The sequence below is a fragment of the Aquarana catesbeiana genome, linkage group LG13 (genome assembly GCF_042186555.1).
Source record: "Aquarana catesbeiana isolate 2022-GZ linkage group LG13, ASM4218655v1, whole genome shotgun sequence".
Classification (NCBI taxonomy): Eukaryota; Metazoa; Chordata; class Amphibia; order Anura; family Ranidae; genus Aquarana; species Aquarana catesbeiana.
Window position 1 is genome coordinate 54606436 of NC_133336.1, and position 16091 is coordinate 54622526.

At 43.9% G+C, this 16091-nt stretch overlaps 1 protein-coding gene and 1 pseudogene across 3 annotated transcripts in view; both read right to left on the minus strand.

The window, feature by feature from the left end:
* Nucleotides 1-16091, minus strand: part of AKT1 (AKT serine/threonine kinase 1) — a 224665-nt gene that overhangs the window by 47031 nt on the left and 161543 nt on the right. For all 3 annotated transcript variants that reach the window (XM_073609535.1, XM_073609534.1, XM_073609532.1), the window contains one exon: nucleotides 6433-6561. In XM_073609535.1, coding sequence (XP_073465636.1) covers nucleotides 6433-6561 — 129 coding nt within the window. The remainder of the gene's footprint in view (nucleotides 1-6432; nucleotides 6562-16091) is intronic.
* LOC141120598 (5S ribosomal RNA) lies at nucleotides 15722-15840 on the minus strand (annotated as a pseudogene).

The window sequence follows — 16091 nt, forward strand, 5'->3', positions numbered from 1 at the left end:
CATCATTTGACGGTGGGCAGGTGGGCGGCAAGTGGTTAAAAGATGTATGGGAATTTTTTGTTGAATCATACTTACCTAGGTGGATACATCATCGGTCCTCCGCCAGCTCTAACGCTGAGAGACGAATGATCAAACACCTCCTATCAATTTTTACAGCTTCCTGAGCAGAGAGCTGGTGACTTTCGGTCACTGGCTCTTTGCTGTTCCCCCCTTGCTCAGTGCCCCAGGGCCAAATAAAAGCAAGCAAAGGGCCCCTGCGCCACAGTTTGGAGACCTCAGCCCTAGGACAACAAGTTTGTTTTGTTTAGGATAAAAAGCCTAAATTTAGCCAGAACATCCAAGACTAGTAAACTGCAGCCATTTACATTTTTGTTGTAGCACATTCAAAATGCAGGTTTTACAGGTGTTATCATAGACACAAAGGTGTGAATCCAGCCTTAAAGCGGAGTTCCACCCAATTTTGAGAGGTGGTCTTAAACGAAAGATCACCCCTCGTTTTTGGATATTTAAAAAAAAATTTTACTTTCTAATTTACCTTTTTTGGAAGTAGTAAGAGTACCGGGCCACGGCCGAGGAAGTCACATCCTCTTCTGCGGCGAGCCCCCCGTTGTCTTCCGGGACATGTGTGTGTCCCAGAAGACAAGCTGGCCATTCACAAAGCGCCGCGGGACTTACACATGCGCAGTCGGAAACCGGCAGTGAAGCCGCAAGACTCCACTGCCGGTTTCCCTTAGTTGGAATGGCGGTGCCTGCACCCGATCTGATAGACAGATCTGCCTCGGGGGGGTGGCTGACATAGCTGGCTCCCTGGACAGGTAAGTGTCCTTATCAAAAGTCAGCAGCTACAGTGTTTGCAGCTGCTGACTTTTAAAAAAAAAAATGCTTTAAAGTGGACTTTCACCCATCTTTTTCCACAATCTATATTATTACTCCTCTCCACCTTTTTTTTTTTCTTCAGAATCACAGATAAAAGTACCTTTTTTAAGCCAGCCCTGTGCTTTCTGATTTCTGGCCTAGGCAAGAATGACATAGTATTTGCTTCTATCACAGGTTACACATGCACAGCAGTGGATCATCAGGGGACCAGCTGCAAGCAACCTCCGGCTGTGATGATGTAAACAAAGATAGAAGCAGAACCCAGCATGCGGTGATGGATTACAACTGACAACACTGGATTTGCTGGGTGGATAAATATGATTTTTGAGGACAATCCAGTGGACAAGGTATGAAGGAGGAAACACATACACAATATTGGTATAATGTTCAGCGCTAAACCATCTGATGAAAAAGATTAAAGTTTAAAATTTAAACGAAAAGGCATGCATCTGCATGCTGATACATGAAGGTGCAACCATGTGAATGGTGAGTGGATTAAAAGTTCTGGGGGATGAACCCCTAAAAATTAGTCTCTAAAAAAAAGTCTCTAAATGGAGGCTGTAAAGGGAGCGAGGAGCGAGGAGCTCGCTCCCTTTACCCGATCACTGTGAACAAAAGGAAAGCAAAAGGAGGAGAGAAAAGCGGAACCCTGGTTGAGAGAGAAGCGGAGAAGAGATACCCTGGTTGAGAAACCCTGCTTTGATGTATTGATTGCAACTTTATTTTTGATAGTTTTAATCTACAGTATATTAACCCCTTCAGATCCACGCTATAGGCGAATGACGGCTACAGCGCGGATCTACTTTCCTGGGAGGCCGTCGATAGACGTCCACCCCTTTGCATGCTCCCCACGCGCCCCCTGCAGGGCACGCCCTGTGATCACCGGCCCCTTACCACGTGATCAGCTGACAGCGTGAGGAGAAAAAAAAAAACGATCCCCAGCTTCTGTGCAAGGAACATCAGTGCTGAAGAAGAAGAGACGAAGCCGCCTCATCTGTGCCCACCAGTACCGCCTGCCAGTGCCCACAGTGCCGTGAATCAGTGCCCACCAGTGCATAAGTGCTAGCAATCAGTGCCACCTATCAATGCCCACGAGTGCCACCTATCAATGCCCACCAGTGGTGCCAATCAGTGCCTCATGAGTGCCACCTAGCAGCGCTGCCCATCAGTGTCACCTACCAGTGCCCATCATTGCCACCTATCAATGCATTTATTGCCGCCCATCAGTGCCCATCAGTGCAGCCTATCAGTGCCCATCAGTGCAGCCTATCAGTGCCCATCAGTGCAGCCTATCAGTGCCCATCAGTGCAGCCTATCAGTGCCCATCAGTGCAGCCTCATCAGCGTACATCAATGAAGGAGAAAAATTACCTGTTTGCAAAATTTATTAACAAAATATACAACAGTTTAGCATTTTTTTTTTTTTTTTTTAACTTCGGCCTTTTTAAAAAAATTTTAACAAAAAAAGAAAAAAACCAGGAGGTGATCAAATACCACCAAAAGAAAGCTCTATTTGTGGGTAAAAAAACGATCCATTTGGGTACAGTGTTGTATGACCACGCAATTGTCGTTCAAAGAGTGAAAGCGCTAAAAGCTGTCTGGACAGGAGTGGGTGGGGGTTTAGGTGCCCAGTAAGCAAGTGGTTAATAAAAAAAATACTTTTTACAGGCTCTGGATGCCTATGCAAAGTCCCATTACATGTTTTTGTATTCAATACTGCTCCAGGGATGGGGTACCCAGACATAAAATTTGGTTGGGTTAGAACAATAGCAGTATACAACCACAGTAACAGAATTTGGCCCTCGTTTTGATTGGTTTACATGAGCCTTTAGTTCAGGGGTGTCCAACCTGTGGCCCAAGAAGGCTATGAATGCGGCCGAAGACAAAATCGTAAACTTACTTAAAAATGTAGATCTTTTGGAATTTTTTGTATAAAAGCGTTTAGACTTTTCAAACACTTGCAGCTGAAGAAAATTTGACAGCGTCTCTTTACTGGACTTTTATACTTTTTATCTTCCAAAAAAAAAATATCCCACTCGTCACAATCACGCCTTATTCATGGTATCAGTTTTTGGCAGCACCAATATTTGTGAGCAACTATTTTCAAGAATGAAGAACACGAAAGGCAAAATTGGAACCAAAATATCTAATGAGCACCTTGACATTTCATTGAGAATTGCTACTAGTTTTAGGTTGCCCACGTTTACTTTTCTAATAAAAAAAAAAAAAAAAAAAAACTTAAAATACAATTCATTACTCTGATAGGTACATTATCTATATCAGAGATCGTTGAAGTGTTTGTAACCCTTAAAAAAAAAAAAAAAAAAAGCGAGCTCCTGTTTCCTTATGGCAGGTTAAGCAGCACAGTGCTTGTGCTGTCTAACCTGCCCCCCTCTCTAAGATGTAAAAAACCTGGCTGATCCTGCCAGTTCCTGCGTCACCCCCTCTGTGTGCTGACCATGGTAATCATGGCTGCCAAACCTCGATTACCATGGTCAGTTTACGTGCCTCTGTCATCCGCAGCTCTCCTCTGTCCCCCTCACTCCTCCCTCCCTGCCTGTCAGCTCCGTGTCTGTGTCTCTGCATCCCCGCATGCTCCCCGCCTCTATTGGTAGTTAAAAAAAAGTTTAGTCATTGTCACTCACAGCCCCTCTGTGATATCCAGGGATAATGCACTCCAAGTGTTCTTTTTAACCACTTCAGCCCTGGAAGATTTGGCTGCTCTATGACCAGGCCATTTTTTGCGATACGGCACTGCGTCATTTTAACTGACAATTGGGTGGTCGTGCAACGCTGTACCCAAACAAATTTTATGTCCTTTTTTTCCCCACAAATAGAGCTTTCTTTTGGTGGTATTTGATCATCTGTGTTTTTTATTTTTTGCGCTATAAACAAAAAAAGAGCGAAAAGTTTGAAAAAAAAATAAAATAAAAAAATAAAAACAAAAAAAAAAAAAAAAAAACCACAATATTTGTACTTTTTGATATGATAAATATCCCCAATTTTATTTATTTTTTTTAAGAAAGCTAATTTTTTCCTCAGTTTAGGCCGATATGTATTCTACATATTTTTGGTAATAAAAATCGCAATAAGCGTATATTGATTGATTTGCGCAAAAGTTATAGCGTCTACAAAATAGGGGATAGATTTATGGCATTTCTATTATATTTTTTTTTTACTAGTAATTTAGCAGCGATCTGCGATTTTTATCGGGACTGCGACATTATGGTGGACACATCGGACACTTTTGACACATTTTTGGGATGATTGACAATTATACAGTGATCAGTGCTATAAAAATGCACTGATTACTGTGTAAATGTCACTGGCAGGGAAGGGGTTAACACTAGGGGGCGATGAAGGGGTTAACTGTGTTCCCTAGTGTGTGTTATACCTGTGGGGGGAGGGGACTGACTATAGGGGATGACAGATCATGGTTTCTAGCTAGTAGGAACTCACGATTTGCCTCTCCTCACAGAACAGGGATTTGTGTGTTTACACACACGTTTCTCTGACATGTCATCGCGACCGCAGACCACGAGCATCGGCACCCCTGCAGTGCAGCGTGCACCTGCTATCCTGCTTAAAGGAGCCGACTTACAGCTACGATGGCTTGTGAGATTGTGCCAACCTGCCGCAGTATAATGCCGGTGGCTGGTCGGCAAGCGGTTAAACAAAGCCTCTAAATACCCTTTTTCGGCTATATTTAGGCCGGTCGCATAACTCCCGCCTGCTCTGCTACTCCGATCCAGGGCTACAGCGAGAGGGGCCGAGCGGCCACGTGACCTCCCAGGCTGATGTCAGAGGGAGATCTCAACCCCTCCCACTGTACCCCTGGATTAGAGTAGCAGAGCGGGTGGGAATTACGTGACCGGCCTGAATACAGCTGAAAAAAGGTATTTAGAGGCTTTGTTTAACCACTTGCCGACCAGCCGCCTTACTTACACTGCGGCAGGTCGGCTGTCCTGCATGAACCGATGTACCTGTACGTCCGCCCGTCCGTGCGTGCATGTGAGATTGCCACCCACAATGCTGTATACAAGGGCAGAATGGGGATCTACCATTGTAAACAAGGCAGATCCCCGTTCTGACAGGGGACATCTCAGAGATCTGCTGTTCCCAGTGATTGGGAACAGCCATCTCTGTCATGTCCCAGGCAGCCCATCCCCCCTACAGTTAGAACACGCTGAGGGAACACATTTAACCCCTTGATCGCCCCTTAGTGTTAACCCCTTCCCTGCCAGTGACATTTATACATTGGTCAGTGCATTTTTATAGCACTGATCAATGTAATAATGTCACTGGTCCCCAAAAAGTGTCATTTGGGGTCAGAGTTGTCCCCTGCGATGTGGCAGTTCTGCTATAAATCACAGATTGCTGCCATTACTAGTAAAAACAATAAAAAAATAAATGAATAAAACACCCTAAATCTATCCCATAGTTCGTAGACACGATAACTTTTGTGCAAACCAATCAATATACGCCTATTGCGATTTTTTTTTACCAAAAATATGTAAAAGAATACATATTGGCCTAAACTGATGAATACATTTTTTTTTTATTCTTTTTTGGTTTGCATTTTAGCAAAACGTAAAAAAAATTGTCTTTTTTTTTTTCAAAATTGTCACTCCTGTTTATAGCGCAAAAAATAAAAAAACTGCAGAGGTGATCAAATACCACCAAAAGAAAGCTCTATTTGTGGGAAAAAAAATTTTGTTTGGGTACAACGTTACACGACTGTGCAAATGTCAGTTAAAGCGACGCAAAAAATATCCTGGTCATTAAAGCGGAGTTCCACCCAAAAATGAAACTTCCGCTTTTCGGAATCCCCCCCCTCTCCGAGGTCACATTTGGCACCTTTCGGGGGGAGGGAAGAGGAGATACCTGTATAATCCAGGTATTTGCTCCCACTACCGAGCATAGATAGCTGCAGTATCCGCGGCTATCTATGCCGTATCCGGCATCTCCTCCGCCCCCCCGCTGTCTTCTGGGAGACACACAGGTCCCAGAAGATAGCAGGGACCAGTGGGATCGCGCAGCGCAACTTGTGCAGTAGGGAACCAGGCTGTGAAGCCGCAAGGCTTCACTTCCCGATTCCCTTACCAAAGATGGCGGTGCCTCCACCCGAGAGCCGAGGGACGGATCGGCTTCAGGTGCCGACATCGCAGGCGCCCTGGACACGTAAGTGTCCATATTTTAAAAGTCAGCAGCTGCATTATTTGTAGCTGCTGACTAAAAAAAAAAAAAAAAAATAGAAAATTTGGCGTAACTCCGCTTTAAGGGGCAAATCCTTCCGGTCCTTAAGTGGTTAAAAAAAAAACACGTACAGAGTGCATTATACCTGGATAAAACAGAGGGGCTGCCAGTGATTAATTTTGAAAGGCAACAACCACTTTAACTTGTGATCTGCCGGACTTGCTGCTCATCAGCTATCCTTATTGTTAGTGCATTTTATGTGCGGCTCAAGACAATTCCTCTTCTTCCTAGGAAGGTGAAAAGGTTGGACACCCCTGGTTTAGTTGTAATTTAAAAAGGCAAATAAATGCTATCCACCTACTTCTGGAGCGAGGTATTCTGGGGTACCGCAGAACGTCTTCATAGTCGCCCCATCCTTTATGCCTTCTTTGCAGAGACCAAAATCTGTTATTTTTATGTGTCCATCTTTGTCCAGCATAAGATTTTCCAACTGAAACAGGAAAATAAAAAGTATATTAAAAAAAAAAGAAATAAAAAAAAAAGAAGAAAAGTGGAGAAATTGTCGCAGTGTTACTTTGCCATTCCACACACACAATCTAAGAGGCAGATGTTACCTCACATCTGTCTGGTGTGTTACCTCAGATAACCCCGCCAGTAAGTGCAGAGGACTCCGAACATAACAAAACACCAATTCACGTCTCCTGTTCAAAGTGCTTCCAATGAGGGAGGAGGACGAGGGCTTTATTTATAGCACAAGACAGGTAAATGGAGCACTTCCACCGAATCTCATTACAAAACACTGAAGTCAAAGTGTATGTGTAAACACGCCGCAACCAGTACAAAACATTGGCCTAAAATCTTGCAATGGATGCCAGAAAAACGATGAATAAAGGTCAGTCTTAAAGACTTTCTAAGGGCCGGCCTGCTTGCACTGCTGTCATCTGTTATCCTTAAAGGGCAAACCCAACTTATCCTTTAACAATACAAGCATTGCAAAGTTTAGAACCGTGTTTAAGAACGCATTCGCTTTATTGAACCTTTTTTTAGCGCTCTTTTTTGTGCTAGCATTCCAGTCCAGTGTAAATACTGCTTTGTTTACATTCAGCCTGTCTGCACATTATCTCAAGACAGGACTTCTGCCTCGTACACACGATCGGACTTTCCACCAACAAAACTGTGGAATTTTGTCCAAAGGGCGTTTGGCTCAAACTTGTCTTGCATACACACGGCCACACAAATGTTGGCCAACAATGCCGAACGTAGTGACGTACTAGACGTATTACGCGTTTTTTCAGCTCTTTAGCGCCACCCTTTGGGCTCCTTCTGCTAATTTCGTGTTAGTAGAAGTTTGGCAAGTGTTGATTCACGCTTTTCTTTTCGCGTTTTTCCATTTAGCACTTTCCAGTTCGCCCTTTTCATTTCGTGCTTTTCAGTTCATTTCTGAGCGGCCGTTCGTCAAGCAGACATGTTGCGGAATTGGAGGAGATAACGTGTTATTATTATTGGCCTTGGAGTTATTGCTTTGACATTATTTTTTTGGTTGAATAATAATTTGATTTGGTATATTTTCTATATTTTTGGATGCATAGAATGCACTTTTTGGTTAAGTTCTATTGTCTAATTTTTTTTTTTTTAATGCACAATAAAAAAAATTGTGTAGAATAATACTTGGCTATGTGTTTTACTTTAAATGACAGTTTGGGAGTAGGCAGTTACATTTTAAAAAATACAATGTAAAATTAACAAGGGACACCAACATAGTTGTATCTTTGTTCTTAAAAACTATGGGATAATGGTGTAACTGCACAAATAACAAACAAAAAAAAAAAATATTATTCTTGATATCACTAGAAAAAAAAAAACCTTTGAAAATTTGTTTGCAATAACTCCATCAGTATCACCAGCAAAGCAGCTTCATTATTATCCCATTAAAGAAGAAGAGAATTGTGCGCTGCATTTCGAGATTTCATAATTTGCCGCGTCACAAATGGTAATTCTCCATTTAGAACGCTAGTTTACAAGACCGACCGCTTCTGGCTCATCCTTGATTCCGAGCATGCGTGTTTGTACTTTGGACTTTTGTCCGACGGACTTGTGTACACACGATCGGAAAATCCGACAACACACATGTGTTGGCGGAAAATTTGAAAACCTGCTAGCCAACATTTGTTGGTGGAAAATACGTCAATTGTCCGATGGAGCATACACATAGTCGGATTGTCTGCCAACAGCCTGACATCCAACATTTCCTGTCGAAAAGTCCGATAGTGTGTATGAGGCTTAAGGCAGGCCATACATGGGTCGAAATTTCGAAAAAATTTTCTTTCGAAAATCCTATCTAAGAATTCTCGTTCGTATTTCGCACCATTAGTGGGCTGCAGCAACAGCCAATCGAATTTGAGTAATCGGGAATGTTGGAAATTTTTTTGAAAAACAAACGATTTTCTAATCAATGATGGGAGAATTGTGTGAGAAATGTAATCGAAAAAGAAATGCGCATGTGCAAGAAAAAAAAAAAATTCCCAAAAAGAAAAGAAGATTCCCAGCCACGAAAATACTTTTCTGTAGCAACATGAGGTGAAATTGAAGGCTTGGTTGGCGCACCATTGGATCACAAAATGCACACATTTTCAAAAGAAAATTCTTTCGAAATTCGAACATGTACGGCCAGCATGAGGCCGGCGTTCTATCACATTACCACTACCTGTCAGATCGTGTAACGGAAGTTACGTTTCAGCCAAAAAAATGATCGGACGGGTTCACTAATCTGATAGAACACCTGCAGTCAAAGGCAGCAGCGGACATCTTACTACACCCAGCTACATCTTGAGTTTCAGAGTAGTTTTAGTAATAAAGTAATTTTATTAATAAATAAATATAGTGTATTGATATCTCTGATGCTGTTTGGATGTTTACGTTTTAAAGGCTAAAAGGTTTAGAGCTGAGCAGTGCAGGGTGTACCAACATGGCCTCTGCCGCTTTCCTACTGCTGGCGACCAGCTTCTTTCAAAATGTAACATCAAAACAGCATCACAGATGTCAATATACTATATTTATTTATATACGCTCACTTTATTGCTAAAATTACTCTGTAATTCAAGACGTAGCTGAGTGTAGTAAAATGTCCGCATGGGTGTTCTATCAGATTACCGCTACCAGTCAGAACATGACGCGTTTGGAACGTATAGCGCATGCGCAGTATTTTTTGGTCGGGACGTCACTTATGTTACACAATCTGACAGGTAGCGGTAATCTGATAGAACACCGGCCATAGATTGAGTAAAATTTCTTTCCTGAAAGCAGACAGTGTTGACAGCGGAATCCCTGCCTCCCACCAAGCCATTCTATTCTCTCGGCAGGGGGGGTGGAGAAAGCCGCCCTCTCCAGAGAACAGTGTCCATTGATAGCAGCTATAACAGCCGCTTGCAATAAATCGCATGTAAAATCTGGCAGGCTGGTTGCACCAAAGTTCATTGATCGATCTCTGGTTCGAATTCAGTTCCCACTGAACCGGCCAAGATTTGAACCATCTATGGCCGGCTTAAGACTGTTAAGGAAGGCAGCTGCTCCATACTGCAGCTTGTTTGAATGTTTTCACATCAAGAACTACACAGTATTGATTTATTGCTGCACTGCACTTATGCATTTACTAGAAAAACAAATTAAAGATGAGCCCCCCCAAATACTGTAGCTGCTGACATTTAATAGGGCCCGCCTTGCGTCTTCACAGCCATTTTCCTATGGCACACACATGTGCAAATCCTGCTGCGCTTTGTGAATGGGCCGCAATCTTCTGGGACCTGTGACGTTTCCCAGAAGGCTGGAGGGGAAAGGGTGAACTTCTGTCTCAGTTTACCACAGGTACCTGTCAATACCAGGTACCCGCTGCCCCCTCCTCCCAAAAGGGCAGACAAGCGGAGCTTCCCCTTTTGGGTGGAGCTCTGCTTTGACAATAGGCTGCCTTCTTCCAGCAGTTAGCAGATTTATACTTGGTGGGGAAAGCCAAGAAATCCTTGTAGGTGTGCATTTTGCTTTAGGCTAATTTCACCCTGCCCTGCAGCATAATTGCAGTAAAAATGCATATGCGTTTTAGATTCATTTCTAATGCGTCTTCTGATTGCCTGCACCTGTGCAAAATGGACATGCGACTTTAAAACACAAATTTCTGTGTTCCATTCATTTCAATAGGGAGCTGCGTTTTTGAAAACTGCATCAAAGATGTAGCATGCAAGACTATTCAAAACACAGTGCACCCACAGCTCAGTGGTGTGAAGATTCCCATAGGAAACATTTTTCATGCAAGGTGTAATAGCAGGAAAAACGCATCAGTGAGATATGGCCCTTACACAATTGGCTAGCTGGAATCAGATGGGATTGAGGATAAGCAAGGTTAAGCTAAACCTTTTTTGGAGCAGTCAGATCTGTTTCACCAGTCATTACACAAGTGCAGCGCAGCAGCAATCATCAGCATTAATGGCTTACATTGTGAAATAGGTATTTGGAAGAAATGACTTCTTTGCTGTTCTTCCTTTTTGCAGAGGCTGCAGTAAGGGCTGATCTGTGTGAGACTTCTGTGAGCACAGCACCAGAATTCACATGATTGTGTCATCTCTGAGCCTGAACCTCAGAAATTAGATGCTTACTGTAGAAAGATGATGCCTGAATAAATATGGCACCGTCCTTCATTATAGAAAACAAACAAGGACATAGTGGAAGGGAGAGAAGTGGATGTGATCTCAGAGAGTGGTAATGAATACCTCTAAGTATTGGAGCTCATTTACACCTGCGTTGGTCTCTGAGGTCGATCACTTTTCAGTTGGCAGTACAGGATACTATCACCGCTCGAAAGTTCAATTTTTGAATGAGAATTTTGCACCAGCACTACCGCGAGCTCAGTGGAAGTACTTTATACCAGCTTAAAAAAATTCTAAAGGAATGCATTTAATAAAAAAATAAAATGTAAAAAAAAAACAAACATGTTATACTTTCCTGCTCTGTGTAATGGCTTTGCACGGAGCAGCCACAATCCTCTTCCTTTTGGGTCCCCCACCAGCAGTCTTGGCTCCTTCCCCCCTGCCGAATGCCCGCAATAGCAAGCTGCTTGCTATGGGGGCACTCAAGTGGGCTGGCTCCTAAGCTGCACTCTGTGTTCCCATTCACACACAGTGTGTAACTTGGGCCCGCCCCCACTCTCTCCTCATTAGCTCCCTGGCTGTGATTGACAGTAGCGGGGAGCCAATGGCTCCCATTGCTGTGTAGGCCAATGAGGAGAGAGAGACCCAGGAGAGCCACTGCTCTCATGCAGATCACTGGATCGAGATGGGGCTCAGGAAAGTTAAAGCGGGGGTCCACCTATCTATCGTTTTTTTTTTTCTGAGTTCATTCACAAACTTTTCTTCTCAGCATTACATACTCACATATTGTGTGTAATATGTCCGCCTGTGTCAGATTTCGTCGGAAAGAATAACTTATATTATTCACTGCAGGCGGTTTCCATCTTCATTGTGGGCATTTGAAGCCCACAAGCATTTATTTCCTGGATGTGGTGAATGCTGTGCTCCCAGCATTCACCGCTCGTTCCCGCACATGCTCAGTGGCATCCTGGGAAGCCTGAGACTAGCTCCCAGGAGTCTGGGAGAGGCTAGAAACACGCCTACTCCCACGGGAGGAGAACCAGGAAGTGCAAAGAATAGAAAAATAAAAGGTAATTACGACGATTTAAATTTTTTTAAACGGCATGTCAGCATCTAGGCAAGGAAGAGAATACATACAGATATTGTTCAAAATTTGGGTGGAACTCCGCTTTAAAGGGGGGGGGGGGGGGGGCTGGGGGTTGCACCCAGAAGGTTTTTTTATCTTAATGCATAGAATAGAACTAATGGCAAACTTTTGTTTTTGTTTTTGATAAGAGTGCAGAGGGATTAGAACCCCTGTCAGTTTATATTGCTGTCTGTGCCACTTTTGGGGTGATTCACCCTCTCTATTTGTTTTTCCATTATCATTGAAAGTGAACGCAAAAAGAAAATCCCACATTTTGGGCTGTCTCCAGAAAAGTGATAGAGTAAATCTTCCAACTGGGGCACTAGGCCTGGGGGTCCACAAGGGATTCCCTGAATTGGCAGGGATTTCCTCTCACTTCCTGTTTTGGCTACGCGACAGGAAATCTTCCCAATTGGGCACAGGGCAAAAATAGGATTTTTATAACAGCTTACCTGTAAAATCCTTTTCTTGGAGTACATCATGGGACACAGAGCACCATAGTCATTACTATGTTGGTTATAGGCCACCTTCAGGTGATGGACACTGGAACATCCTAAACAGGAAGTTGCCTCCCTATATAACCCCTCCCACTACTGGGAGTACCTCAGTTTTTGTAGCAAAGATCTCTCTCTCTCTCTCTCTCTCTCTCTCTCTCTCTCTATATATATATATATATATATATATATATATATATATATATATATATATATATATATATACACACACACACACACACACACACACATATATATATACCCCAGAAAGAGGGGAGGGTTCTGTGTCCGGTGATGTACTCCAAGAAAAAGATTTTACAGGTAAGCCATTATAAATATCCCATTTTCTTTATCGTACATCACGGGACATAGAGTACCATTGTAATTACTATGTGGGACGTCCCACAGCAATGCTATTTGAGGGGAGGGAGACACAACCCGTAGGGCGCCAACAGACTCGAGGACCTATACTGCTGCCTGCAGCACACTGCGCCCAAATGCGATATCCACATGCCCTTTTTTACATTCACTTAATAAAATCTGGTGAATGTATGGACTGCAGACCAAGTTGCGGCCTTGCAGATATTGAGCCATGGAGGCCTGGTGATGCACTGCCCCAGAAGCATTAACTGCTCTAGTAGAATGTGCTTTGACATGAAAAGGTGAAATCTTACCTTTTAACCTATTAGGCCTGAATTATAACTTGCCGAATCCACTTAGCAATAGTGGATTTTGATGCTGCCTGTCCCTTCCTAGGACACTCTGGCAGCATAATAAAACATCAGTCTCTCAGACCTGAGCAGTCGTCTTTAAATAGACCTTGACTGCTCTCACTACATCAAGACAATGTAGTGCGTTCTCTACCCTAGAACCAGGGCTGGACTGGGATAAAAATTTGGCCCTGGACTTCATCCAGACCGGCCCACTTTATTTGTGCAAACAAGCACAAAAACAGTATATAAACTATACGCAATTGTGCAAAAAAACATAAGTAGCATAACATAAGGAGTCCTCACTAACCTCTTTTACTATTTCACTTATTCTCCTCTGTATTTTTCTCATCTTTCTCACATCACTGTGTGAAGTTGAGGGTGAACCAAGAAAGCCATTACTTTGACAGGCTGTCACTGAAACCAGCCCACTGAGCCATCGGCCCACCGGGAAACTCCCTGTAGTCCCAATGGCCAGTACAGGCCTGCCTAGAACCAGGTTTTGGAAAAAAAAAAGACGACGGTAGGACAATATCTTGGTTTAGGCGAAAACCTAAAACCACCTTAATTAAATAAGGCTTCTTTACAGGAAAGAGCAGCCAACTCCAATACCCTCTTGTAGAGGGGTATAGCAACCCGAAACACTATTTCCCTTGTCAGAAGGACCAAGGGAGTATGCTGTAACGGTTCAAAGGGCTGATTTTGCAATACTGGCAAAAAACTAAGTTCAAATCCCAAGGGTTCAAGGGTGGTCTAATTGGCGGAATAAGCCGCATTACCCCTTGTATAAAAAAAAACCCTGACCAAAGAATGCGAATCAATCAGTCTTTGAAAAAAGACCGATAAAGCCGAGACTTGGCCCTTACTAGTACTTAAGGCCCGCTTCATTTGTACTTTTAGAAAACAAGAATTCTACCTATGTTATATTTCCGAGGGTGCCAACCCTAGGATTCACACCAGGAAACATAAGCCCTCCAGAGTCTATTATATATGACTCTTGAAGCCAGCTTCATAAATGAAGGTAGAAATAATTGACCCGGAGAGACTACATCTCTTCAGAATATGGGCTTCAATAGCCAAACCGTCAAACTTAGAGTTTGTAAGGTAGGATGGAATATCGGCCCCTATGAAAGTAGGTCTGGCCATAGTGGAAGGGACCATGGATCCTCCACCGCCATCTTTACGATTTCTGCATACCAGGACCTTCTGGGTCATGCTGGGGCTACAAGAATTACCGGCTTTCTTTCCAGCTTGATCCTGCAAAGAAGCCATGGCAGCAACTGAAATAGGGAAAAAAGCCTAACTCAGTGAAAACTGACTCCATGGGGTCACCACACATCTCACGTCTCGCATGCGAGTGGATCCCTTGTCCTTGACTTAAAGTTGACCAACTACATGTTGAACCTGGGCGCCAAAAGATCTACGTACGGGATCCCCCATCTTTGGCATATAGCCAGAAAGATTTCGGGGTGAAGGGACCACTCCCCCGGGAACAACTGCTGAACAACCCGAAATGAAGACTGCCGATAGGCAAGGAACATCTTTTTTTGCCCAAGCTAGAATATGGTCCACCACTCTCTGAGCTGTGTGACCCTTAGTGCCCCCTTGGCGATTTTATACAGGCCACAGCCGTGGCATTGTCGGATTGGATCCCGACAGGACAATCCCGTAACCTGAATGTTCAGGGCTTCAGAGCCAGACGCTGCCCGAATCTCTAGGATGTTGCTGGGCAAGGCTTTTTCAGTTCTGGACCACTGTCCCTGGACAGTTGTCTTTTCCGGTACTGCTCCCCAACCTGAAAGGTTTGCATCTGTCATTACCGCTTTCCAGGTAACTGGTATGAAGGTTTTTTCTTCTGCAGATTCCGAATACCGAGCATCAACTGAGGCTCTGGAACACCTTTGGGGACAGCTGCCTTGGCAAATCTAGAGCTTGAACCGTTTTGTTCCAAGCAGACAGGATGCTGTTTTGCAACAGTCCGAATGGAACTGGGCATAGGGAACCGCTTCAAATGAAGCCACCATCTTTCCTAATAACCTCATGCAAAGGCGACCTGACCATCTGCACCAGCTCTTATGGCGTTGATCTTTGCCTGAGGCAAGAACACCTTTTTCTGGGCTGTGTCTATGATCAGACCCAAGTACTCCAGCCTTTCTAGCGGTTTTAAAGAAGACTTCTCTAATTTTAGAATTCAACCCATTTGGTTGTAATGCGCACACTTTGCTCCAAACAAGCCACCGACTGTTCTAGTCGCAATAGATTGTCTAGCTAGACTTCTATGCCCTGTGCCATTAAGCTGGCTAGAGGTGGGGCAAGAACTTTTGCAAACACCCGGGGTGCTGTAGCTAGTCCGAAGGGCAAGGCTACAAACGGAAAATGCTGCTGTTCTATCTTGAACCGCAGAAACCCTTGGTGAGTGGGAAATATGCAGATATGCATCCCTGATGTCGATAGACGCCAGAAGATTTCTTCCTTGTAGGATAGAAACCACTGACCTGATTTACTCCATGCAAAAGGAGCGGATCTTCAGGAACTGATTTAGATTTTTTAGATCTAGAATGGGTCCGATATCTCCATTCGGTTTTGGTACCGTAAAGAGGTTTGAATAAAACCCCAAACCTTGCTCTTCTGTGGGGATTTGCCTTTTCCCTGGATCTTTGGGAACGTTTGACCTCAGAAAACGAGACGGTTACAGCACCTGGTATTCCCAGGTGGTCTCCCATCCAGGTACTAACCAGGCCCAACCCTGCTTAGCCTCCGAGATCAGAAGAGATCGGGCGCTTTCAGGGTGATGTGGCCGTAGGTGGAAACTCCCGAAATTCTAGTTTGTATCCTAGAGACACTGTGGAGATGACCCATCTGTCCTGAATTTCCTCCCACCAGACTTCTGAGTATTGCAGAAGTCTTTCCCCCACTCTGGCGAGGGGGGGGGCGCCCCTTCATTATGAGGCTTTAGAATTCTGCTTTGCAGGTTTCCTGTGCCTGGCCCTGACTCTGAGGTTTTCCTCTAGAGTCTGACGGCAGAGGCCGTCGCCACTGCCTAGAGGCGGATGCCC